General features: G+C 45.1%; 1 protein-coding gene across 4 annotated transcripts in view; it reads right to left on the bottom strand.

Moving 5' to 3' along the window:
- KATNA1 (katanin catalytic subunit A1) overlaps positions 1 to 27,618 on the bottom strand; it is a 171,582-nt gene that overhangs the window by 59,774 nt on the left and 84,190 nt on the right. For all 4 annotated transcript variants that reach the window (XM_033937762.1, XM_033937758.1, XM_033937761.1 and 1 more), the window contains exon 6: positions 15,053 to 15,158. In XM_033937762.1, coding sequence (XP_033793653.1) covers positions 15,053 to 15,158 — 106 coding nt within the window. The remainder of the gene's footprint in view (positions 1 to 15,052; positions 15,159 to 27,618) is intronic.

The following is a 27,618-nucleotide window of genomic DNA, read 5'->3' as shown; positions in this document are numbered from 1 at the left end:
CAGGTAAGCCCTAATTTCTCCTCTCGTGTCCCCTCCATACAGCACAGAAAAATGGGAAGTACCAAAGCAGCGACCATTATGGGTGGGACCTCTGAAGCCCCGTGTGAAGAACCCTTGTGCCAAAGGTTGCATCCTGTCACAATTGTATGTCTACTCAATGTCGCAGAAAGGAATGCAGAGACTACCAAATTGCACTTCACAAATATCCACTGAGGGTACCAATACCTGTTCTGCCCAGGAGGCTGCTTGCCCCCTCGTCAAGTGAGGCTTGGAGGGACCACCTTCTTTAACGGATATGCAAATGCAATAGCCTCCTTAATCCAGCGAGCGATGGTGACCTTGGAAACTGCCTCCCCTCTGAGGACCACTCATGAAAATGAACAGATGGTCTGAATGGCAGAACATCAGAGTCCACTTAGCATAAGTAGGCAACAGTTGCCCGATATCTAATTTGTGCAACTGCCTCTGGTATGAAGAACCATGCCTACTCCCTAGCACCGGGAGGGTTACCGTCTGACATGTAAAGGCGTGACAATTTTAGGCAGAAAGGAAGGAATTGGATGCAGGACCACAAGCTCCCTTAAAAAAAAAAACTTAAAAGGGAGCCCGATGAGAAAGAACCTGCAACTCTGATACACACTGCGCCAATGTGATGGCCACTAAAAAAGAACATCTTCAAGCAGATATTTTAGAGGATGAGATATTTTCGAGGGTGAGAGGACACAGAGGTTCCCCAAGGGTTCAAAAGAAGGCTCAACCAAAACTGAAAAGTCCAGATTAAGATCCCAGGAGGGCACTGGCGAATGCACAGGAGGATGCAAAAGATGCACTGCTCACAGAAAACAAACCACATCTGGGTAAACCGTTAGGTACATCCCCTGAATCACTCTGCTGAAAGCAGCCAAGGCCACTTGCTTGCACCTGAAAGGACAACCATGCAAGGCCCTTTTTTTGAATAGTTCTGCAAGAAATCCAAAATCTGCGGCAAGGACAATCGAAAGGGAGCTACGGAGCACAAAACACACCAGCCCTCGAACAAACGCCAAATTCAGACATAAGCGCGAGACGTGGACACATTCCTAGAGCTTAACAGAGTTAAAACCACCCAGCCAGAATAACCTCTTCTGGTCAAATATGCCTTCTCAAAAGCCAAGCTGTAAGACAGAATGGAGCTGGACAAAGAGAAGCTTACGCCCACACACACACCGGCTTCAGTTTCTTTTCTAAAGCGCCGAAGGTAAGGGGGAGGGAGAGAGATAGATTTGGTCGGAGGTAGGGATGGGACCGCGCACCTTCCCTCCCTGAACTGCGGGGACAAGCCCATCACTGCTCCACAAGGAGTGCTCCACGGGGCAGTGGATGGCTTTGTCCCCAAGCCCGCAGTGAGCACTCCCCCCCCACCCACCATTTCAGCGGGCTACCCGCGGGTAACTGCCACTGTGGTGGGCCAAGAACCATCCACTGTGGTAGGCCAAGAACCACCCCCTATGGTGGGCCAAGAACCACCCCCTTGATCAAGCTGGCTGAGCAGGCTGAGCACTTTCAGAGGCATTCGCCACTCATCGCAGGAGGAGAAAGACCATGGAAATCAAGAAGTCCAACTTACCGGTACTTTATTGAGGCAGACAGCAGTCGAATGAACAAGTATCAGCAAGTTGGACTTCTTGTTTCTATGATCCACGAATTCTGCATTGTTCAGTCCTGGGGGTCTGTACACATGCCCACACTATTTTTTTTGTAAATAATTTTTATTAGATTTGTGGCAGCAGGAAAAACAAAATGCAAATGACAGAGAGCAACAATACAAATGCAGAAATATACAATATGTATATCAAGAAGCAGGAATAATGCCTGGGCACCCTGGGGGAAGGCCCCCCCCCCCCCCAAGACTGCCTCTCACACCAAACAGAACATCAGAATGCATGCCACACACAAAACCTTGATTTTTAGTACAACTTGTCACCATTCCCAGCCCTGGACCCCCACATCCCCCCCTCCTGGTGGAAAATAGAAGGAATCCCCACCCTAATACCCCCACCCCTCCCAAGCAACCCCCACCCCAACCTTCTATGTCATGACGCAACACAGAGTGGCCAGACTACTAGACCCGCTCACACCCTCCCCAGTACCCCCTCCAGAAAGGCATGCCACAGTGCCCAGTATTGCTTCTTCTTCGACCTCTAGTCCCGACGCTTCCTCCAAAGTTCCCAGTGAGTCATCTCCCACATCAACCCGGACTATGCCTACACAGCCGGAGGAGTGTTCAGCCATCCACTCCCACATGAGGTGCCACTTGGTCAGCAAGATTGCTATGGCTATAAAGGTGCACTGAACAGTTGTCAAACCTTGCTCCTCCAGATCACCTACATGACCCAAAATCAGAATCTGATAAGACCATTGTATCGTGATGGATGTGATGAAGAGTACCCCCTACACTGCAAATCTTCCAGTCCAATAGGTTGCTAAATCTTCACATTCAATCAACATATGTATAAGGTTACCTTTGGCACGCTTACATCGCTGACACTCATCGGACTCCCACAGACCAGCTCTAGTCCCCGAGCATATAGTGACATATGTCTGATGCAAGTTCTTAAACTGCATTTCCTGCAAACAGGCATTGCAGGAACTGCAAGCAGCAGAAACAAAACAACCCAGGAGAAAACCCTCAGAGACCTCTTCCCCCAGATCCAGAGTCCAAGCCTGAGCCAAAGAGGCCATAAAGGAGGTAGCCCTCCCCAACGGAAACAGAATTTGCAAAAGAGAGAAGATGCAGAAGTAATGATCAAGCTTGAGAAAAGTTCATCCCTGGGGCGACTTGGTGAGTTTGCTAAGATAATAATGGCATTGTTCTAAATAGGAGAAAAAAAGGTTGGAATTGGATCCCCCACCATTTTTTGAGAATGTCCTGTGTGGGAAAAGATCCTACACCCAAGCCCTCCATGCAATGACCTAGATATCTACCCTGCCCAAATCAGTCCTCCAATTTGCTAGTCCCCTCCAACCCTGGCAGGAATTGTGGATTTCCAAGCACCGGAGACATAGCCAAGTTGTCCATCGCCACCCCCTCCCCACCCCCAACGTTTTTGCCACCACTTCCAGGCCTTATGCAATGCATCTAGCCAGATTTTACAGCCCAAGTGAACACCCCCTCTCCACATGCCCTGAGAGATAAGCCAATGTAAGCAGAAAGCCAGGAATCCCTCAGTGCGAATCGATAGCTCTTCGCATGTGCCTCATGGACCCAATGAAACAGCGTAGCCGCCATTATATAACCGCAGATCTGGCAAACCCAGCCCCCTTGCCCCACACTTTTGGAGCAAGCTGTTTCTAATTGTTCACTAGTTTATTCTGTTTTCAAAATATTCGATTGTTTGTTGTATTGTTACTGATGTGAGCAGATCATACATATTTCTCGGGGAGTATCCCCATACCCTTCCCTCTTCTGTGTCCTCTCCAAGAATGACTGCCTGCTTTGTTACACTTTGAGGAATTGGAGGACAGCCCAGAGGTAAAAGGAGGAGCAAAAGTATGCAAATGAAGCTTCCTACATCATTTCTCATGAGAAAGAATAGGCTACCCGAAGGTATTTTTAGGAATAAAGTGTGGGTTTACAAGAAAGAAAATTAATGAAGTAAGACCCTATTCTTTCTCTTTTGTACAACCCCACTCTATTCCTAAACCTTCTGGACATAACAGAGCAGTCCCTCCAACGTAGGGTGGGACTGATGAGCCTGCAACCAGAATCAAAGATCCAAATGCAGAATCCCACTTGGCCGCCATGTCTATCCTTTAAACCTTCATGAATGTATGCAGAGATAACCAAGTAGCAGCTCTACAAATCTCTTCTGGGGAAACCGCCAAAGACTCTGCCAACAAGGAAGCAACGCCTCGCATGGAGAGGACCTTCACCGAGATAGGAGGAAGAAATGGCACAGATATAGGTGGAAGAAATGGCCATGTGAATCCATCTGGAAATAACTGCCTTTGACGCTGGCCGACCCTTTTGGACCGCACCAGCCAGGACAAACAGATGAGCCAACAATCGAAATTCATTTGCGACTTACAAATACCTCAGCAAAAAGCCTGCGCACATCCAGAGATTTTAACATCCTGTCTTGTTTTCTCGAACCTGAGGGTGTTTAGGCCAGCAAGCACATTTCCTGATTGATGTAGAAGCTAGAAATAGTCTTCCACTGCAGGTAATTGAGACCAGCAGTGTGCTGGATTTCAAGAGAAAATGGGATAAGCATGTGGGATCACTTCAAGGAAGAAATTAGGGGGTGGGTCATTAGAGTGGGCAGACTTGTTGGGCCGTGGCCCTTTTCTGCCGTCATCTTCTATGTTTCTATGTTTAGAAACCACTTTCGGCAAGAAAGAGGGCACTGTGTACAAAGTCATGCTTGGATTCCGTAATTCTAAGAAACGGATCTCTACAGAACAAAATCTGAAATTCAGAGACACTCGCCAGGCAGAGATAATGGTCACCAAAAATACTGTCTTCATGGTGAGATCCATCAAAGCAGCTTGGTCTAGTGGCTCATAGGGTGGATTCGCAAGTGCCTTAAGGACCAGGTTAAGATTCCGAATCAGAAACAGCTACCGCAAAGGAAAACAGAGTCATAACTCGACCTTTAAAAATCTAACCACATCTGGATGAGCTGCAAGAGAACCCCCATGGGGCCGAAGCAAGAAAGCCCGGGAATCTGGACTCTCAAGAGAGCCAACCGCTAAGCCTTTTTTCAGGCCCTCCTGAAGAATGGCGAGTACCACTGGGACCAACGCATACCAGGATTGGAAACACTTCCAGGACTTTGCGTACACTGCAACTGACGACTTCTTTTCACTGCTTAAAATGGTAGCAACTACCCTATCCGAGTAACCCTTTGCACACTAGTGCTGAGCGCTCAAGAGCCATGTCATAAGACCAAAGCATTCTGGATCCTGCAGTACCACTGGACCCTGCGTGAGGAGTTCAGAACGACAGGAAAGCGCGAGACCCCGACTCCCACTGTAGTTGTACCAAACCACAGTCATCCCCTCCCATCTCGGCCAATCTGACACCACTAGACTCATCTATTTTCAATGTGCCATGATTCTGTACAGCAGACGGGCTACCTTGGGCCTTGGAGGGAAGACAGCGGACGGCCACCAGAATGATCTCGGAGCCCAAGGGTCTCACGTATGAAGAGAGACTGAACAAATTACAGCTCTACACTCTCGAGGAACGTAGGGAGAGGGGAGACATGATCGAAATATTTAAGTACCTCACGGGACGTGTCGAAGTGGAAGATGATATTTTCTTTCTCAAGGGACCCTCGGCCACAAGAGGGCACCCGCTCAAACTCAGGGGCGGAAAATTTCATGGCGACACCAGAAAATATTTCTTCACAGAGAGTGTGGTTGATCATTGGAACAAGCTTCCAGTGCAGGTGATCGAGGCAGACAGCATGCCAGACTTTAAGAATAAATGGGATACCCATGTGGGATCCCTACGAGGGTCAAGATAAGGAAATTGGGTCATTAGGGCATAGACAGGGGGTGGGTAAGCAGAGTGGGCAGACTTGATGGGCTGTAGCCCTTTTCTGCCGTCATCTTCTATGTTTATGACCTGCTATTGACCAAGGCTGAAACATGGCATAAGAACATAATAGCCTTACTGGGTCAGACCAATGGTCCATCAAATCAAGTAGCCCATTCACATGGTGGCCAATCCAGATCACTAGTACTTGGCCAAAACCCAAGAAGTAGCAATATTCCATGCTACCGATACAGGGCAAGCAGTAGCTTCCCCCATGTCTTTCTAAATAACAGACTATGAACTTTTCCTCCAAGAACTTGCCCAAACTTTTCTTAAAACCAGCTACGCTATCCGCTCTTACCACATCCTAGCAATGCGTTCCAGAGCTTAACTAGTCTGAGTGAAAAAAAAAATGTCTTCCTATTGGTTTTAAAAGTATTTCCCTGTAACTTTGAGTTTCCCCTCCTACTCTTTGTAAGTTTTGATGGAGTGAAAAATCAACCCTTGTACCTGTTCTACTCCACTCAGGATTTTATAGGCTTCAATCATACCTCCCCTTAGCAGTCTCTTTTCCAAGCAGAAGAGCCCTAATCGTTTTAGTCTTTCCTCATATGAGAGGAGTTCCATCCCTTTTACCATCTTGGTCGCTCTTCTTTAAATCTTTTCTAGTGCCACTATATCTTTCTCAAGATAAGGAGACCAAAATTGAACACAATACTCCACATAAAGGTCGCACCATGGAGCGATACAGGGGCATTATAACATTCTTAGTCTTGTTAACCATTCCTTTTTTAATAATTCCTAGCATCCTGTTTGCTTTTTTGGCCGCCGCCACACATTGGGTAGAAAGTTTCATCGTATTGTCTATGATAATAATAATAATAATTTTATTTTTAGATATCGCCAAAGCCATGATAGTTCGAGGCGGTTTACAACAAGAGGCGCTGGACAGTAGTTACAATTCAAAGTCATCGAAGTAGTTACAATACAAAGTCATCGGAAATAAGGTACAGGTTGGGAGGAGAGATTCATAGGTTACAATCGGTTAAACAAATTCGTTTTTCTTGATTTTCAAAAAAAATCGAGGTAAGATGAGGACTGGTTGATGATGTTAGCCAGCCAGTCGTTCCATTTACCTGCCTGGGAGGCAAGAGTTCTGTCCAGGAATATTTTGTAGCGGCAGTCCTTTAACGATGGAAAGGAGAACAAATGAATTCTGCGTGTGAACCTAATGGAACTGTCCAGATTAAATTGAGAAACCAGATACATAGGGGCCAGGCCAAAAATTGATTTATAGCAAAGGCAAAAAAATTTAAACAAAACTCATGCTTCCAAGGGCAGCCAGTGAAGTTTTTGATAGTAGGGACTGATGCGTTCCCATTTTCTCAACCCAAAAATCAGTCGAACCGCTGAATTTTGAATGATTCGGAGTCTTAGTAGGGTTTTTTGAAGGTACCCAAATAAATGATGTTGCAGTAGTCAAGTGTGCTTAGAATGGAAGATTGAACCAATAAGCGGAATGATACTGCGTCAAAATATTTTCTGATGGTTTGAGTTTCCATAAGATCGAGAAGCATTCCTTAACCAAAACGTCCGTGTGTACATTTAGGGTAAGGTGTCGGTCCAGGGTCACTCCCAGAATTTTTATGGAATCTTCAATAGGGAAAGCCTGACCGTTCTCAAAAATTGTTGAGTCTTTTAATTTTGTCATTTGGGCTTGCAAAGAAAAATTTGGTTTTGTCAGAGTTGAGTTTTAGTTTGAATTTGGTCATCCATAATCAGATCTGATTTAAAATAAATGACAGGTGATTCTTTGTTTCAGATGACAGGGATGTAAGGGGGATGACTATAGTGATGTCGATGATACCCAGATCCTTCTTTTAGGCACTAATCCCCAAGGTGGACCCTAGCATCTGGTAACTGTGATTCAGGTTATTCATCCCAAAGTGCATCACTTTGCATTTGTCCACATTGAAATTCATCTGCCTTTTGGACGTCCAGTCTTCCAATTTCCTAAGGCCGCCTGCAATTTTTTCACAATCCACATGCGTTAACAACTTTGGACTGTTTAGTTTCATCTGCAAATTTAATCACCTCACTTGTCGTTCCAATTTCCAGATCATTCATAAATAAGTTAAATAGCACCAGTCAGTACAGACCGCTGCAGCACTCCACTGTTTACTCTCCTCCATTGAAAAAAATGACCATTTAACCCTACCCTCTGTTTTCTATCCAATAACCAATTCCTAATCCACAACTGAACTTTGCCACCTATCCCACGGCACTTTAATTTTCTCAGAAGCCTCTCGTGAGGAACTTTTATCAAAAGCTTTCTGAAAATCTAGATACACCATATCAATCGGCTCACCTTTATCCACATCTTCAAAGAAATTAAGCAAATTGGTGAGGCAAGATTTCCCTCAGCTGAACCCATGCTGACTTCATCTCATTAAATCATGTTTGACTACGTGTTTCATAATTTAATTTTTTATAATTGTTTCTACCATTTTGCCTGGCACTGAATTGAGGCTTACCGGTCTGTAATTTCCCAGATCTCCCCTGGAGCCCTTTTTTAAAAATTGGCATAACATTGGCCACCCTCCAATCTTCAGGTACTATTGACGATTTTAGCAACAGGTTACAGATCACTAACAGCAGGTCAGCAATTTTATGTTTGAGTTCTTTTAGTACCCTGGGATGTATACCATCCGGTCCTGGCGATTTATCACTTTTTAACTTGTCGATTTGGCTCAGTACATCTTCCAGATTCACTGAGATCTCTTTCAGTTCCTCTGCATCATCACCCTTGAAAACCATTTCCAGTTCAGGTACATCTCTTACATCTTCTTCCGTAAAGACCGAAGCAAAGAATTTATTCAGTCTTTCCGCTATGACCTTATCTTCCCTGAGAGCCCCTTTTGCTCCTTGATCATCCAACAGTCCCACAGATTCCCTCACAGGTTTTCTGCTTCTGAACTACCTAAAAAAACTGTTATGAGTTTTTGCCATTTTGAATCCTTTTGAATTTGTTCAGGTTTTTTTCTCGCAAGAGCACTGGGTTTTGGAGGGGACTGGTCACACAGAATTGGAAGAAATATACAGCAAGGAGAAACATCGCTGGAGCCTCTGTGCGAAACTAAGTACCCTCTTTTTGTCTTTGACATATGCAGTGCTGGTGCTCAGATATGCTTGTACTGACAACACATTTTTGATTATCATTTCAGTTAAGCTATACTTCTACCCTTACTGAGAAAAGTGGTTATTGGACTATTATACCGTGACAGTTTTTTTGTTTTTTTTTTTATTTGGAGTTGTAGTACCTCTTGGAGAATTTTTAGGACCCATGAAGCCCTTTAACTGAAATTCCTTTTTTCTCCAATTTTTATTGGTGCTCCTCAACCTAGACCAGGGGTGTCAAAGTCCCTCCTCGAGGGCCGCAATCCAGTCGGGTTTTCAGGATTTCTCCAATGAATATGCATGAGATCTATTAGCATACAATGAAAGAAGTGCAAGCAAATAGATCTCATGCATATTCATTGGGGAAATCCTGAAAACCCGACTTGATTGCAGCCCTCGAGGAGGGACTTTGACACCCCTGACCTAGACAATGATGGGATTTTGAACTTAGCAAGGCTGAAATAAGTGTCTAGCAGATAATTTTTTCTATATATTGTAATTAAGATCACCCATTATTAAAGTGTTGCCCATTTCTCCAGCTTTCTAATCTCTGAAAACATTTCTTCATCTGTCTGCTCATTTTGTCCCGGGAAACGGTAGTATAACCCTACCTTTATATTCCTTCCCTTCACACATGGAATTTCTATTCATAAGAATTCCACACTGCTTTGTGATGCATAATATTTATTTTATTTAATTCAATTCCCTATTTAACATATAGCGCAACCCCCCCTTCAATTTGATCTACCGTATTTTCACGCATATAACGCGCGCGTTATACGTATTTTTACAAACCGTGCATACCCTTGCGCGGTATACGCGTGAGCGCGTTGTACAAAATTTTTTTACATAGTTCTCTGACGTCCGATTCACCCCCCGCAGGATCCTGGGGGCGGGGCCCGAGGCACATGGGCCCAACCCGACCATGTGCCCAAGGCCCCGCCCCCAGGAGGGACCTAAGGCTCCCGGGCCTATTCTGATTGGCCCAGGCACCTTAGGCCCCACCAGTAGGCGGAGCTTTGGGACGGATGGGCCAATCCGGCCTCATTCCGTCGTTGGTTGCCTGCCGGACAGGCGGGTTTGGCTCCCGTCTGTCCGGCCAACTACAGAAAGGTACGGGGAAGGGGGGTGGGGGTGTCGTGGGGGTCGGCCAGGGGGGTCGCGGGTCGGCTTGGGGGGCGGTCGGAGGTTCTTGGGGGGGCGGTTGTTGGGGGAGGGCGGTTTGCGTCGAGGGCAGGAGGACCTGGGATCCCTCCTGCCCGTAATGTAGTGCGGGGTGGGGGTAGGGGGTCACCGTGGCCAGGAGGATTTGGGCTCCCTCCTGGCCCGAACAACTAGGGGGGGTCGCCAGGGCCAGGAGGACTTGGGCTCCCTCCTGGCCCGATATTGTCGGGGAGTTGGGGAGTCGGCGGGGCAAGAGGGCTTGGGCTCCCTTTTGCCCCGATCGTGTCGGGGAGTCGGGGGGGCAAGAGGGCTTGAGCTCCCTCTTGCCCCGATCGTGTCGGGGAGTCGGCAGGGCAAGAGGGGAAGCAGCAGGACACCGGTAGGAGCTTCTACATAATGGGAGGGGTCGGGAGGCGGTGGGGGTGCGTGCGAGCGGTCCTTCGGGGTGGGGGTGCGAGCGGTCCTGCGGGGGGGGGATGAATCGGACGTCGGGGGGGGCATCAGGCTTTCAGGGTGGGGACAGGACTTCAAGGGGGAGAGGAGAGGAGAGGAGAGTCGGGGCGGGCGAAAGAAGAGTCGGGGTGGCCAGAGGAGAGTCGGGGCGGGCGACTGGAGAGTCGGGCAGCATGCGCAGTATATGGGTGTGCGCGGTATACAAAAATTTCTGTACATAAATTTGTGTTTTCCGCGCGCTATACCCGTGTGCGCGTTTTACACGGGTGCGCGTTATCTACGTGAAAATACGGTACTCTATCCTTGCGATATAATTTGTACCTTGCGATATAATTTGTCCCATTGATTGTCCTCCTTCCACCAGGTCTCCGAGATGCCTATCATATTTATCTCATCATTCTGTGCTATATACTTTAACTCTCCTACTTTATTTTTAGGTTTCTAGCATTTGTATACAGACACTTCACTTCCTGGTTCGTGCTTTCAAATGAGAAGGGTCTATCAGCTGAGGAAGTTCACTTGTACATTGTCCACTCCTGTTACATTTTATTTATTTATTAAATTTTCTATGCTGTTCTTCCAAGGGAGCTCAGAACAAATTACATGAATTACAGTAATTATTCAAGTACTCAAGCATTTTTCCCTGTCTGCCCAGTGGGCTCACAATCTATCTAATGAACCTGGGACAATGAGGGGAATTAAGTGACTTGCCCAGGGTGACAAGGAGCAGTATGGGTTTAAACCCACCACCTCAGGTTGCCGAGGCTGTAGCTTTAACCACTGCACCATATTCTCCCCTATACATGCACCACCAAGAGCGCTAGAAGATTTTCTTGCCACTGAAGGAGCATTTGGGTCTCTAGGCGTAGGCGTGCACTTTTTGTGTCCCCTTGGCAATTGACATAGGCTACTGCCGCTGCATTGTCTGAGAAGACTTGAACTGCCTTGTTCTGTAGGGCATTCTCAAATTTCAGAATAGCCAGACAATTGCCTAAAGTTCTAAGCGACTGATCACTACTTCCTCTGAGAAGGGAACCACCATCCCTGGATCGGGCATTCCTCGCAATGTGCTCCCAGTTGAAAAGGCTGGCATCACCCATGCTGAGATACTGAGGGGAACTCCTCTGGAAAAAGTGACTAGACTGCAACAAGCCTCCACTGTCCAAGGGAGTAGCTGATCCAGCAGATCCATCCGTAAGCACCAACTGGAAAGGAGCGCTTCTTGGGAGTGGGCGAAAGAAGGCTCTTGCCCAAGGTATGACGTCCATGGCTGCAACAATCAACCTCAGCAACTGCAAGTACTGCCAGACTGTCAAAGCGGGTGTGCTCTGAAAGTCTCGGATCACTTGGAGAAGTTTCTCTTTGCGTGCTTCTGGTACGAATACTTTGCTCCCGTGGCTAAGTGAACCACCAAATATTCTAAATCTTGCACTGGAACTAGGTGGCTCTTCCCAAAGTTGACCATACAACCAAGCTTCTGCAGCCAACTAGACAACTTGGTGGTATCTCTTGGATTCGGACTGGACTCTGATGAGCCAATCACCCAGATACAGATAGACTTGAACGCCCATCCTGCTTAGGTGGGCTGTGACCACCACCATCATCACCTTAGTGAAGGTCCAGGGTGCTGATGCCAGCTCAAAAGGCAAAGCCATGAACTGAAAGTGCTGTTCCAGTACATGGAACCTCATATCTCCTGTACACTGTAAAAATGGAAATACATAGATAGGCCTACGTCAAATCTAGAGAGACTAGAAATTCCCGATGCCACCAACGTGATCACTGACCTCACCACTTCTATTCAGAACTGTGGGATTTTGAGGGCCACATTCATCACTTTGAGATCCAGGATTGGTCTCCAGTCCTCAGTGCCTTTTTTTGGCATGATAAAATATACCAAGTATCTGCCTGAGCCAGAGTCTTCCTCTGGAATGGGCTCTATGGCTTCTATATCCAGCAATCTCTGGACTACTATTCTTACCTTTGCTGCCATTTCCGGCTTCCCCGCTGAGGACTCCAGAAAAAGATCCAGAAGGGGACGATAGAACTCAAGTTTGTAATCCTCCCGCTGAATGTCCAGCACTCAGCGATGTGATGATTTCTGTCTATTCCTCCAAAAATGTCAAAAGCCTCCCTCCAATGCAGGGAGGCTTGACCACTGGCCTGGCATCAAAGCTGCTTCTTTAGTCTAGTGGCAGACCAGGTGCCTAGCCCCTTCAAATCTTTATCTGGCATTCTGAAATGGTTTCTGGCTTGAGGGACCTCTAGAATACTTGTGGCATTGCTTGGAGGCATGAAAAGTACTACACTTGATCCCCAAGATGATTGAGGTCTGTTGTCTGGTAAGGATATTGGTTTACAGTGTTGTACACTGGCCATAAGGTCATCCAGCCTTTATTAAAAAGTAATTTCTTCTTAAATGGTAGTTTACTTAGAGTAACCTTGGAGGAAGAATCACCTGACCACTGTAATCCACAGTATCCTACGGGTGGAGATAGAGTAAGCCAACAGCATGCTCACAACCCTAAAAAGGTCATGCAGGGAATCAGACACATAATCCACTCTAGCAATCAAAAACAGAATATCCTTGTCCACAATAGTGTCTGGATCATAGAGCAACTTGGAGTGACAGACAGGCTTGGATGACAAATGATACCGCTGTGGCCACTTTCAAACCAGAGGCTCCAAATCAAAAATCTTTTTAGCACAAAATCTATCCTGCAGTCTTGGGCATCCTTCACCACCATGCTGCCCTCACATGGTAACTTGCACCACTAGAGAATCCACCTTTGGGGGGAATAAAGAGCTAATTAAATGCAGCATCCATCGGACAGAGCTTGATCAAAACCTTGGCCACCCACAGCGGTCGTTCCGGCATCTCCCGGTGATCCGTAAGCATTTTCGTGATGTCTGAATGTGGCTTAATGCTACTCATAAGTGAGCATTGTGTAGCCAATGCCTGAGGAGCCTCCAGCTTTAAATCCTGGAAGGATTCAGAGATCGTCCCTATCAGCGCTGACAGTTTAAACAGTCTGCGTACAGTGGGGTTCTCACCAAGATTTGGAGCATACCCCAAGATCCATGTCCTGCAGTATCATCACCCACTGTAGAAGTTCCTGCCAGGGAAAGTAAAGGCATGAAAATAGAATCTTGATCATCCGAGTCTTCCACAGGTGGGCAGCACGAAAAAGAAGCCTCCTGAAACAGCGGAAAAATACTGAATTTAAAGAAAAATCAACACAAGCAGAAAAGACCAGCTCTTACTATCTCGCTTGTAGGAAGACAACTGAGGGGAGGACAGCCCAGAGGTAAGAGGAGAAGCAAAAGTATGCAAATGAAGCTTCCTACAAGATTTCTTGCGAGAAGGGATTGACTACATGAAGATTCAGGAATAGAGTGGGGTTGTACAAGAATTTAATTAATCCTTTTCGAGTAATAGGTAGTCCCAACAGGCTCTTCAAGCTGCTGTCTACGCCCAAAAGCAAAGAGCTAAGTAGCTGAGAGAGGTAGGGGAAGGGGGGGAGGGACTCGGCTGCCTGAGTTTAGTTCCCTAAGGCTAATGGAGACACCCCCATGAGCCCCCAAATCCATCCAGCTAAATACTATAGTACTGAGAGAAATCAAGCTTTTTTGAATTCCTCAAAATAAACAGCACAGACTGCACAGACTTACCATCTCCACCTGCTGTAGACTGAGAATAGACTGACTTTAGGAGGACTGCACAGCCCACTTATACCAGTCTCAGAAGTCATCTGTTCTCAGTCTCCACCTGCTGGTAAAGGAAAGTAAACACCATTCATCTGTGCTAGTCTGGAGGGATTGGAGAGGAGTGTGTGGCATAGTGGTTAAAGCTACAGCCTCAGCACCCTGGGGTTGTGGGTTCAAACCCACGCTGCTCCTTGTGACCCTGGGCAAGTTACTTAATCCCCCATTGCCCCAGGTACATTAGGTAGATTGTGAGCCCACTGGGACAGACAGGGAAAAATGCTTGAGTACCTGAATAAATTCTTGTAAACCGTTCTGAACTCCCCTGGGAGAACGGTACAGAAAATTGAATAAATAAAAAAAATAAATACTAGAGAAGTTTATGCAGTTGAGTTCCTACTTACTATAAGTATTTGATAAGCTTACATTACAAGTAATGCAACAAAGTACACTTTTTTGAAGCTGCTCTCAATTTTTAACACCTTATTCACCTGTTCAATATTCATTGTTTTAATTAATCCCATACTACATGCAATTCCTTAACCCTTATTTGTCATTTGCATGTCTTGAATAGACCAAGCACTAACAAGCAGGTACCATCTCTTAAAAGATGGGAAAATACCCACATGTATTCTAAAGTCACACATAAAAGATATCAAATAGCAAAAGATCAACACAAATACAGTTCTAAAATTACCTTTCCCATCCCCACTATCCCTCCTACTCAAAGAGTACAGCGATGACCTTACAACAATTTTCTAATAGTGTACAAAATCCTAAATACAGAGCACAGAAACAAGAACAGAGCAATTTATGCTTCCCCTCAAAAAGTTCTTTCTATGATGAGTCCTCTTACATGTTTGTGTACAAAACTTCATCAACTGCATCCATCAGTAGCACTTTATAAATAAATAATAGCAGTAGTAAAAATGTATCATTACAAAAGCTCAAATAGTAATATTCAGTTTCATACTATACTGTCAGTGGAAACCTACCTAAATAATCTCTCAGATACACACATTTTCTTCTTACCTTCCATGGTCTCCTAATTCCCTTAAAGAACTCTGGCATCCACATAGGTAAAACTACAGCTTCCTTCAGCAATTTTTTGGCTTCTTCTAAGTCTGCAATATCATCCCTAGGGAAAAAGAATTTGACAATACCACAGCTATTAATACAGCACCAAACTGGTTCCAAACAAGATTAGTTAAAAAAAATAATAATTTTAGCTGGTTAAAGATAATATGCTTATAGAACTAATCCTGCAAAGTTTGATTTGCTATAAAATTTCAGCAGGCATAACAATTTCCTAAGGTTTCTCACAAAGGAAATGTAACGATCACGGGGGACTTCAACTTTCCGGTGATAAACTGGAAACTGGGAACGTCAATCTGCGGCAGGGAGTTAAAATTCCTGGAAATGATAGGAGATTGCTTCCTTGAACAAATGGTGGGAGAACCGACAAGAGGAAACACAATCCTGGACTTGGTCATAAATGGCATTACTGGAAGGACAGCAGATGTAGAGATTACGGCCCCGCTGGGGACAAGTGATCACAATATGATCAATTTTACCATTGGCATCGGAAAGGGGAAACTAATCAAGACTAAAGCCACAACCTTTAACTTCAAAAAAGGAAATTATGACAGCATGAGAACCATAGTTAGAAAACGGCTCAAGAAGGGCAAAGCAGAAATCCAAACAGTTGATCAAGCATGGTCTCTACTGAAAAACACCATCACAGAAGCACAGAATCTTTACATACCGAAGATATTCAAAGGAAGGCGAAAAAAGATCAAAGGAGAACCAGCTTGGTTATCCAAAGAGGTGAAGGACGCAGTGAGGGAAAAGAGGAACTCGTTTAAAAAATGGAAACGGGAAAAAAACGACAGAGGCCTGGAACTGTCACAAAATCGACCAGAAAAAGTGTCATAAAGTGGTAAGAGATGCCAAAAAAGTCTATGAAGAAAAGATAGCGCAAGAAGCCAAAAACTTCAAGCCCTTTTTTAGATATATAAAAGGAAAGAAACCAGCAAGAGAGGCAGTGGGCCCTCTCAACGACCAAGGAAGGAAAGGGTCAATTAAAGAAGACAAACAGTTTGCCGATATGTTAAATTCATTCTTTGCCTCTGTCTTCACAAATGAGGACACTACAACAATGCCAGAAACAGGGAGGATATTCACCGGAGGCATAGAGGAAAGCCTCGCAACAGTAAATGTGGAGTTGGACATGATATACTTTCAGATTGACAAACTAAAAAGTGACAAATCCCCTGGACCGGATGGAATTCGCCCGAGAGTATTAAAGGAACTTAAAGTAGAAATTAGGGAACTATTACAATCCTTAGCTAATATGTCAATTAGAACCGGGCAAATACCAGATGACTGGAGGATAGCAAATGTCATCCTAATTTTCAAAAAAGGATCAAGAGGTGAACCAGGAAACTACAGACCTGTGAGTCTCACATCGGTTCCTGGGAAGATAATTGAAGCACTAATTAAAGATATCATTGTACAACACCTGGAAGATCATAACCTAATAAGATCTAGTCAACACGGCTTCAGGAAAGGGAAGTCATGTTTGACAAATTTACTTCAATTCTTTGAGAAAGTGAACAAACAAATGAATAGTGGAGATCCAGTGGACATAATTTACTTGGACTTCCAGAAAGCGTTTGACAAGGTCCCACACGCAAGGCTTATGAGTAAACTACTAAGTCATGGAATAGGAGGAGAAGTGCACAGATGGATCGGCAAATGGCTAGAGAACAGAATGCAGAGGGTAAGCATAAATGGGAAATTCTCGGACTGGGAGAAGGTGACTAGCAGAGTCCCCCAGGGCTCGGTTCTTGAGCCCATCTTGTTCAATATTTTTATAAATGACCTGGAAGAGGAAACAACATGCAATATAATCAAGTTTGCAGATGATACAAAACTATGTCGGGCGGTTGGCTCTCAAAGGGACTGCGAGGATCTTCAGAAGGATCTGAACCAGCTGGAAAAGTGGGCGATAAAGTGACAGATGAATTTTAACATACACAAATGCAAGGTGATGCATCTGGGAAAGAAAAACAAAGAACATGAATATAGGATATTGGGTGTGACATTAGCCAAATGCGAACAAGAAAGGGATTTGGGGGTACTGATAGACAGAACCCTAAAGCCATCGGCTCAATGCGTGGCGGCGGCGAAAAAAGCAAACAGGATGTTGGGCATGATTAAGAAGGGGATCACGAGTAGATCGGAGGACATCATAATGCCACTTTACAGAGCAATGGTCAGACCACACTTAGAATACTGTGTCCAACACTGGTCTCCATACCTTAAGAAGGATATAACTCTGCTGGAGAGGGTGCAGAGGCGAGCCACAAAACTAGTCAAAGGTATGGAGAATTTGAGCTACAAAGAACGCCTCAGAAAACTGGGACTGTTCACCCTTGATAAGAGAAGACTGCGAGGGGATTTGATAGAAACATAGAAACATAGAAAGGTGACGGCAGAAAAGGGCTATAGCCCACCAAGTCTGCCCACTCTACTGACCCGCCCTATCAAGTCTGAGTGTCTTACTAGGCCTCTGTAGGGATCCCACGTAGATGTCCCATTTATTCTTAAAGTCAAGCACGCTGTTGGCCTTGGCCACCTGCTCCGGAAGCTTATTCCAGTGCCCCACCACTCTTTCCGTGAAGAAATACTTCCTAATGTCACCCCTAAATTTCCCTCCTCTGAGTTTGAGCGGATGCCCTCTTGTGGCCGAGGGTCCCCTGAGTAGGAAGATGTCATCTGTCTTTTAAAATATTAAAAGGATTTGACAAAATAGACCAGGAAGCAGCATTATTGACATTTTCAGATGTGACACGGACAAGAGGTCATAGCCTGAAACTGAGTGGCAGCAGGTTCAGGACAAATGTCAGGAAGTTCTGTTTCACACAGCGAGTGGTGGGTGCTTGGAATGCTCTCCCGGAGGAGGTTGTGGCGGAGACTACTGTTCTGGGTTTCAAGCGCAAGTTGGATGCACACCTTCTTGCAAATCATATCGAGGGATACGGGAAATCCGGGTCTCCTACAGGGAGTACCTAACTGGGCCTCCGCATGTGCGGATCGCCGGACTAGATGGACCTAGGTCTGATCCGGTGAAGGCGTTTCTTATGTTCTTATGTAATAGAAGATTAGGTTTTTACTTTTGATAATCTTATTTGTTAGTCCCTGTAAGATTCCATACTCTTAGGTGTTCAAACTCTTCCCAGAAAACGAGTTGCAGAAATCCAAACACTTTTCTGAGCATGTGCTCCTCCTACCTCAAAGAAAGACAGAGCCCCCTGCAGTTTAGTCCCAAAGCAAAACAACCATACCAAAACAAATTCATGACAAAAGAGGGGGGGGGCATGGGGGAACCTCCCTGGCAACATACACAATTTCTGTTCTGCTCTGCAAGACATAACATAATTAACAAAGAGGCAACAGTCAATACAGAGAATAGTTAGGAACAATGCAGAACTCACCTGCTATATACAACAAGCACATACAGGAAACTGCCTCCAGTACTCCAGTATTATATAGACTGACAGAAGAAGGAACTCCCTCACAAGGCCCAACTACTGGCTGAAGATACTGCAGACAAAGGCAGGCAATTCATAACATAAGAATAGCCTTACTGGGTCAGACCAATGGTCCATCAAGCCCAGTAGCCCGTTCTCACGGTGGCTAATCCAGGTCACTAGTACCTAGCCAAAACCCAAAGAGTAGCAACCTTCCATGCTATCAATCCAGGGTAAGCACTGGCTTCCCCCATGTCTCTCTCAATAACAGGACTATGGATTTTCCCTCCAGGAAATTGTCCAAATCTTTCTTAAAACCAGCTACGCTATCCGCTCTTACCACAACCTCTGGCAATGCGTTCTAGAGCTTCACTATTTCTCTGTAACTTCGATTGTCCCCTCCTAGCCCTTGTAATTTTTGATGGAGTGAAAACTTGATCCACTTTTACCTGTTCTACTCCACTCAGGATTTTGTAGACTTCAATCATATCTCCCCTCAGCCATCTCTTTTCAGAGCTGAAAATCCCTAATCTTTTTATTCTTTCCTCATACGAGAGGAGTTCCATCCCCTTTATCATCTTGATTGCTCTTCTTTGAACCTTTTCTAGCACCACTATCTCTTTCTTGAGAGATAGGGAGACCAGAATTGAACGCAATACTCCAGATGAGGTCGCACCATGGAGTGATACAGGGGAGTTATAACTGAAAAACCGTATCATCCATTCTGTTATGCCCCTTCTGGATTCCAAACTCTAGGAGACGTATCAAAGCCATGGCAGCATCTAAGAGGGACAGAAGAACCTGCTTTCAACACCAAGATCTCAAAAGTGGCATTAGAGCGAGCTTTCACATCCACCCAGTAAAACCGGATAAAGATATGAAGAGAGAACCAAGTAGCTGCCCTGCCAAGTTCATCTGGATAAATCATTCAAGACTCCGCCCACAATGTAGCAACACTTCTAGATTAAGTGGACTTTAAGAGAAATCAGTAGCTGCTTGCTGTGGGTGATGAAAGTCACGGAAATATCCATACAAAGTCAGGGCAATCATGGCCATAGAAGTTGGCCTACCACACAAAGATGGGCCAGTCAGGACAAAAATGATCAGACAGCTGAACATTAGTCTTCTAGGGTGACATGGAAATCCGAAACCACCTTCAGTAGAAAGGAAGGAACAGTACAGAGAACTCCCGCATTTGTGAACCAAAGAAAGGGTTCCTTGCACGAAAGAGCCTAAAGCTCTGAAATACACTGTGCTAACACAATGCCCACTAGAAAGCCACTGTTGATCATCAGATCATGAAGCAAAGCAACCTGTAGTGGCTCAAATGGGGTTTTCACAGCACACTGCAGAAGAATATGAAGAGACCAGGTAGGGAAAAGCTGACGAAAGGGAAGCCATAAACGAAGCGTTCCTTTCAGAAATCTGGGCATATCTGAATGTGCTGTAAGTGCACTAGAACTGTTATATGCCTAAATTCATGAATGGCCTTCTACATGAACCTTAAGGGATGCCACCGCTAAACCCTTATCCAGGCACGCCTTAAGAAAAACCAGAACCACTGGAATGGGAGCCTGCACAGGCTCCACCTGGTCCTTGGCACACCACTATTAAAAAGCCTATCAGGCTTGGCATAAGAAGCCATAAAGAGGGTTTCTTGGACTCCAAGGTGTCAAGATGACTAGGTCCGTAAAACCTCGTTTCATCAAGGCTGAGCGCTTAAGATCCATGCTGGAAGACCAAAGCGCTGTGGGATCTCCATGGGAACCGGACCCTGACCAAGAAGGCTGCAATGAAGAGGGAGCTGGAACTTCCTGTCCCGTTGAAGATGTACAAGATCCACATACCATGGACGATAAGGCCAGTCCAGAGCAACTGGGAGCACTAGGCTGGGATGTGGCACTATCTGGCAGATCTCAATCAGAGGCCCCAGAGGGAACACAAAGGAGCTCATGATCTGGCCAGGGCTGAACTAAGATGTCTAGACCTCAGCTTCCCTCTGATCTGTGACCAAAGAATCGCCTGACTCAAGTACTTGGTGGAAGCCAGCAAAGCAATCTGTAGTTGGTCCCAGCGCTGCACAAGACAGAACACACTTCATGAGAGACCCATCTCCCAGGTCCAGGACTTGTCGATTGAGGAAGCCTGCTGGACTAGCACCTACTCCTTCCACAGAGAGAGTCAGAAGATGTAATTCCGTCCAGCGAAACAGCATGCAAGTGTCCTGGCCCAAGGGAGTGCTTCTAGTGACCCCTTGACAATGCACATACGCCACCAAGGTAGAGCAATCAGACAACTCATACCACTTCTCTTTCCAGAGTGGACAGGAGAGCATGCAATGCCAGTTGAATGCTCCAAAGCTCCAAACAATGGATCGACCAGTGCTTCTGATGAGGAACTCACAGTACCTGAATGGAGCAGTCTCTGCAGTGAGCGCCTTAGCCCAACGGGCTCGCATCTGTCATAACAGTGAACCACTCTGTGATCCAAGGAAGCTTGCTGTGGCAGAGAGCTTCCCCCTGAAGCCACCAGCGAAAACTGCTGCAAGCTGGCACTGATCAGGAGAGCGACATCTAAAGGGGGGGGAACTCCTATATAGGGTAAATGCACGTCCTGACCCACGGAACGCTGTCAGGGAAGTTGCCATGGACCTCGGCACCTACAAAAAATGCCAGGCAAGAGGGACTAGAAGTTCCAGGAGGTCTGTTTCTGATGATTCTGTCTGTGTGGCTTGGGAAGAAACACACATTCCTACAGTGTGTTGAAGAGAATGCCTAGATGCACCAAGGGCTGTGACAGTGTCAACTGGCTCTTCTTGAAATTGATAATCCAACCCAAGCGTTGTAATAGAGACACCATTTTCTCCACCGCTCACATGCACTCCTGTCAAGACGAAGCCCAAAGCAATCAGTCATCCAAGTAAGAATGGACCTGGACATCCTCCCTGCAGAGATAAGGCACCACCATTACCATTAGAAAATGCAGGGGAATGTTACGTGCCCAAAGGGTAGAGCTGTAAACTGGAAATACTGTTGAACAGGAAAATGCAGAAACCTGCGATGCTCCAGAAGATGTGAATATGGAGGTAAACTTCTGTGAGATCCAAGGATGATAGAAACTCCCTGGGAGAGACAGCAGCTAAGACAGTGGACACTGTTTCCATTCGGAAAGGAGAAATCCATAGAAAGGTATTGACCAACTGTATAGCCAGAATTGGATTCCAGTCCACAGAGCTTTTCTTTGGCACAATGAACAAAATCTGCCAAAGCCTGTTCGGTGCCTGGAATGAGCTCTACTGCTTAGATGTCCAAGAGAAGCAGCAGAGCAGCACGTACTCTTAATTACTTCTCCGGCTTCATGCCAGAGGCTCCAGAAACAAGTCCAGAAGGAGACGAAAGTAGTCTACCCTTGTGCCCTTCTTGAAAGATGTCCAGCACTCCATGATTGAAGGATATTTAAGGGCACTCCTGGTAAAACTGAGAGAGATGGCCCCTGATATGAGATAGCACTGCCATCCTCTGGTGTCATAGGGACTATTTTTTGGGGGGAGGGGTGGTTTAGAGGCAGTAGCATATGGTAGCCGAATGTACAAGTATACCTGGAAATGTTACAATTGGAATGGAATTATAACAAGGTCTGAGGGAGGGACAAAGTACTATTGTGCCCTCCTGATGTTCAGTGAGGCTTGTGCATAGGGCGATCAGCAACACTGGCGTTGGTGACACGTAGACCGTTACAAAAAAAGGAAGCTGACCCTTGAAAGAAGTCTGCTTAGAGTGGTTTTGGAGGCAGAGTCTCCAGCCCAAGGACAAATTGAAGAGGCCAGCACGTCGATATAGTGTAAAATGAGACCTTACTGAGAACGCGGATGAGAGCATAAAGGAATCTCACTGAACCTGGAAGATATACTAAGCCAAATCAACAAGTTAAAAAGTGATAAATCGCTTGGACCGGATGGTATACATCCCAGGGTACTAAAAGAACTCTAACATGAAACTGACCTGCTGTTAGTATCTGTAATTTGTCACTAAAATCATCTGTAGTATCTGAAGATTGGAGGGTGGCCAATATTACACAGATTTTTAAAAAAAGGGTTCCAGGGGATATCACAATATGATCAATTTTACCATTGGCATCGGAAAGGGGAAACTAATCAAGACTAAAGCCACAACCTTTAACTTCAAAAAAGGAAATTATGACAGCATGAGAACCATAGTTAGAAAACGGCTCAAGAAGGGCAAAGCAGAAATCCAAACAGTTGATCAAGCATGGTCTCTACTGAAAAACACCATCACAGAAGCACAGAATCTTTACATACCGAAGATATTCAAAGGAAGGCGAAAAAAGATCAAAGGAGAACCAGCTTGGTTATCCAAAGAGGTGAAGGACGCAGTGAGGGAAAAGAGGAACTCGTTTAAAAAATGGAAATGGGAAAAAACGACAGAGGCCTGGAACTGTCACAAAATCGACCAGAAAAAGTGTCATAAAGTGGTAAGAGATGCCAAAAAAGTCTATGAAGAAAAGATAGCGCAAGAAGCCAAAAACTTCAAGCCCTTTTTTAGATATATAAAAGGAAAGAAACCAGCAAGAGAGGCAGTGGGCCCTCTCAACGACCAAGGAAGGAAAGGGTCAATTAAAGAAGACAAACAGTTTGCCGATATGTTAAATTCATTCTTTGCCTCTGTCTTCACAAATGAGGACACTACAACAATGCCAGAAACAGGGAGGATATTCACCGGAGGCATAGAGGAAAGCCTCGCAACAGTAAATGTGGAGTTGGACATGTTATACTTTCAGATTGACAAACTAAAAAGTGACAAATCCCCTGGACCGGATGGAATTCGCCCGAGAGTATTAAAGGAACTTAAAGTAGAAATTAGGGAACTATTACAATCCTTAGCTAATATGTCAATTAGAACCGGGCAAATACCAGATGACTGGAGGATAGCAAATGTCATCCTAATTTTCAAAAGAGGATCAAGAGGTGAACCAGGAAACTACAGACCTGCGAGTCTCACATCGGTTCCTGGGAAGATAATTGAAGCACTAATTAAAGATATCATTGTACAACACCTGGAAGATCATAACCTAATAAGATCTAGTCAACACGGCTTCAGGAAAGGGAAGTCATGTTTGACAAATTTACTTCAATTCTTTGAGAAAGTGAACAAACAAATGAATAGTAGAGATCCAGTGGACATAATTTACTTGGACTTCCAGAAAGCGTTTGACATAGTGTAAAATGAGACCTTACTGAGAACGCGGATGAGAGCATAAAGGAATCTCACTGAACCTGGAAGATATACTAAGCCAAATCAACAAGTTAAAAAGTGATAAATCGCTTGGACCGGATGGTATACATCCCAGGGTACTAAAAGAACTCTAACATGAAACTGACCTGCTGTTAGTATCTGTAATCTGTCACTAAAATCATCTGTAGTATCTGAAGATTGGAGGGTGGCCAATATTACGCAGATTTTTAAAAAAAGGGTTCCAGGGGATATCCAGGAAATTACAGACCGGTAAGTCTGACTTCAGTGCTGGGCAAAATGGTGGAAACAATTATAAAAAATGAAGACAGCAGAAAAAATGAAGGTGACTGATGATGTTCAATCCCATATATTAAATCTCAAGACTCGACACAGTCATGTTTCGGCCCCAACTGGGCCTGCCTCAAGAGTCTGAATGTGTGACGAGATGATATATGTATATATACGTGTGTACAGTGGTGCCTCACACAACGAACGCCTCGCACAGCGAACGCTGCACACAACGAACTTCATGTCTTGATTCATACAACGAACTTCGTTTCACACAACGAAGTCGCCCGAGCTGCCGATGTATTGCATCCTTCCGCGCAGGCACTGCACTTAACTGCCCTCTCTCACTGTATACAGTCGTCCTTTTAAGATAAACTCAATATTTTTTATATATCATGAAGCAGGAAGGTGATTTCTGTTGAAATGAAACGGGAAATAATTAGAAGGAGTGAATGTGGGGTAAAACAGTGTGACCTCGTCAAAGAGTTTGGCCTCAGCAAGACCACCATTTTCACAAATTTATCTTTTTTTATGTCATCTTAGCATATTTTATGCTGCAGAACGAATTATTTTTTTTAACATGTATTGTTATGGGAAAACGCGTTTCACATAACGAACTTTTTGCATAACAAACTTGCTCCTGGAACGAATTAAGTTCGTTGTGTGAGGCACCACTGTATATATATATATATATATATATATATATATATATATATATATATATATAGGTACTCAGACTTCAATTGATAAATTGTGTTTCCATATATATATATATATATACTGACTCTTTGAAAATAACAGCAAATACTACTCCTCTATAGCTGCCTACAATGTATGCTGCTCCTGGGCCAGAACTTTCTCTCCAACGTCAGAATTTATGTTGGGGAGAGGCTTGGGGGCTGGCCATGTGCAGTCGCTGTACGTGCCTGGCCCACTCCTGTTACAGTGGCGGCAGGGGGTGGGGTGGGAATGGAGCATATTGGCTTTGGCAGTGGGGCAGGGAGGAAGCGGCAGCGGCTTCAGCGTGGGGACAGGCAGAAAGAGAGGAAGAAAAAGTTGAGGGGAGGAACAGAGTGTGTCGGGTGGCAGGGTGAAATTTGCAGTGGTGGCTTCAGTAGGGGGGAAGGCAGGGAGAGGAAGAAAAAGTTGGATTCATGGAGAAACAGAGAGAGATGTTGGTTGGGGAATGGAATGAGGTCTGGAGGAGAGGAAGCATGCAGGAGGCAGAAAGAAGGGAAGAAATATTGGATGCACAGTCAGAAGAAGTGCAGCCAGAGACTAATGAAATCACCAGACAAAGGTAAGAAAAATGATTTTATTTTCAATTTAGTGATCAAAATGTCAGTTTTGAAAATTTATATCTGCTTTTTATATTTTGAACTATATTTGTCTATTGAAAGTATGTAAGAAGAGACGCTGCTTATCAGCCAGCTGGTATGATGCCGACATATCAGCATTAATATGAGAAGTATGTAAATTAGAAAGAATATGGTGCAAATCAGGAAAAGATGATGAGATACACTTGGCAACTAAAAGCTAAAGAGTACAAAAGAATGATTAAAGAAAAGCGTTGCAAACATTACTCCCAAACAATCAATTCTAGAACTCTTCAGAATAGTCAATTCCTTATTTGATATTGATCTACATAAACGTTCCCATACAGATCTCCCTCCCTCTGCTGAAAACCTAGCCGACTACTTCGCCACAAAAATTCGTAATTTGAAAACGTCTCTCGCAGCTACATGCACAGACCCATCAATCAATCTACCTGCTCTAAAAAACGAAGGCTCAACTGCTGACATGATCTGGAATCATTTCAAAAACCCAGATTGGAACCAATTCATCAAGCTCTACTCTAAATATGCTAAATCCAACTGCCTGCTAGATAACTGTCCACTGACTTATCATGAAAACAGCCCCCTTCCCATTCAAAGCTGAACTTTTTAACTGGGTCTCTCTTTGTTCACTGGCTACTTCCCGCTGGAACTCGGCCACATTCTTGTAACTTCAATTATCAAAAACCCCAAAGAACCAGTCTCTTTGACCGCCAATTACAGACCCATTGCTAACATACCTCTCTTCCTCAAACTAATGGACGGTCTAGTTAAATCTTGACCTCATGACCTACTTAGAGAAGTTTAACATTCTACACGATTCCCAGTCAGGATTTCGCACAAACTACAGTACAGAAACTGTCTTAGCAACGTTAACTGATCACCTCTTCCATCTGTTTTCTCTGGGAAAAAGAGCACTGGTACTTCAGTTTGACTTAAACAGTGCCTTTGACCTTGTTGACCATGACATTCTGATCAGATGCCTCAATTCTACTGGCATTTCGGGACAGGTACTAACCTGGTTCACAGACTTCCTAAAAACCGCACTTACCAGGTCCACAGCAATGGAACCTTTTCCCATTCTTGGTTTAACCCCTGCAGAGTTCCATAGGGCTCCCCTCTCTCTCCTTCTCTGTTCAACATCTACATGGCATCACTGGGACATATGTTATCTGACTTAAAATTGAAATCATACATATAGGCAGTTGACATTACAATTATCATCCCCATAACCTCACTGACACAAGAGACTGAACAACTCACCTCATCTGTTCTCACTATGGTAGAACAATGGACTACACAATTCGAACTAAAATTAAACCCAGAAAAAACTAAGCTTTTCCTCGCAAGTACCAACCACAAACTTACAAATACCTCTCTGAAATTAAACGGGCTAACTTACCCAATCAATTCCACCATTAAAATCCTTGGAGTCATCCTCAACCGATGTCTGACTCGTGGCCACAGGGCAGGGAGGTTTGTCAGACCGGGCCTGTTGTCGGTCAGTCGGTCAGGGGGGGGGGAAGCGCCACGAAGGTAAGGGGCAGGGAGGGAGAAAGGGAGCTGTTTCAACACCATTCACCGCTGAATTTTCTGGACCTGGCCGGCTGTGCACCCCCCCCCCTAAGGCTGCACCCGGGGCGGACCACCCCCCCCCCCCCCTTGGTACGCCACTGGTACCATGTCCTTTTTCATATACAGCGACCAGTGCTGGACGCAGTATTCTAGGTGAGGGTGCATCATGGCCCGGTACAGCGGCATGATAACCTTCTCCGATCTGTTCGTGATCCCCTTCTTTATCATTCTGTTCGCCCTTTTTGCCGCCGCCACATATTGCGTGGATGGCTTCATCGACTTGTTGATCATAACTCCCAAGTCTCTTTCCTGGGAGGTCTCTCCAAGTACCGCCCCGGACATCCTGTATTAGTGCATGAGATTTTTGTTACCTATATGCATCACTTTACACTTATCCACGTTGAACCTCATTTGCCATGTCGATGCTCATTTCTTGAGCTTGATTACCGTATTTGCCGGCGTATAGGACGACTGGGCGTATAAGACGACCCCCCAACTTTTAGTTAAAAAATAGAGTTTTGTGTTATACTCGCCGTATAAGATGACCCCTTCTTCCTTCTCCACCCCTTTGTATTCCCCCATGTGCTTTCAGCGTTCTTCTCCCTCCTCTGTCT

This window comes from Geotrypetes seraphini, chromosome 3, assembly GCF_902459505.1.
Source record: "Geotrypetes seraphini chromosome 3, aGeoSer1.1, whole genome shotgun sequence".
Lineage (NCBI taxonomy): Eukaryota > Metazoa > Chordata > Amphibia > Gymnophiona > Dermophiidae > Geotrypetes > Geotrypetes seraphini.
Note: the sequence above shows the minus strand (reverse complement) of the source record. Positions and strands in the feature narration are given on the sequence as shown.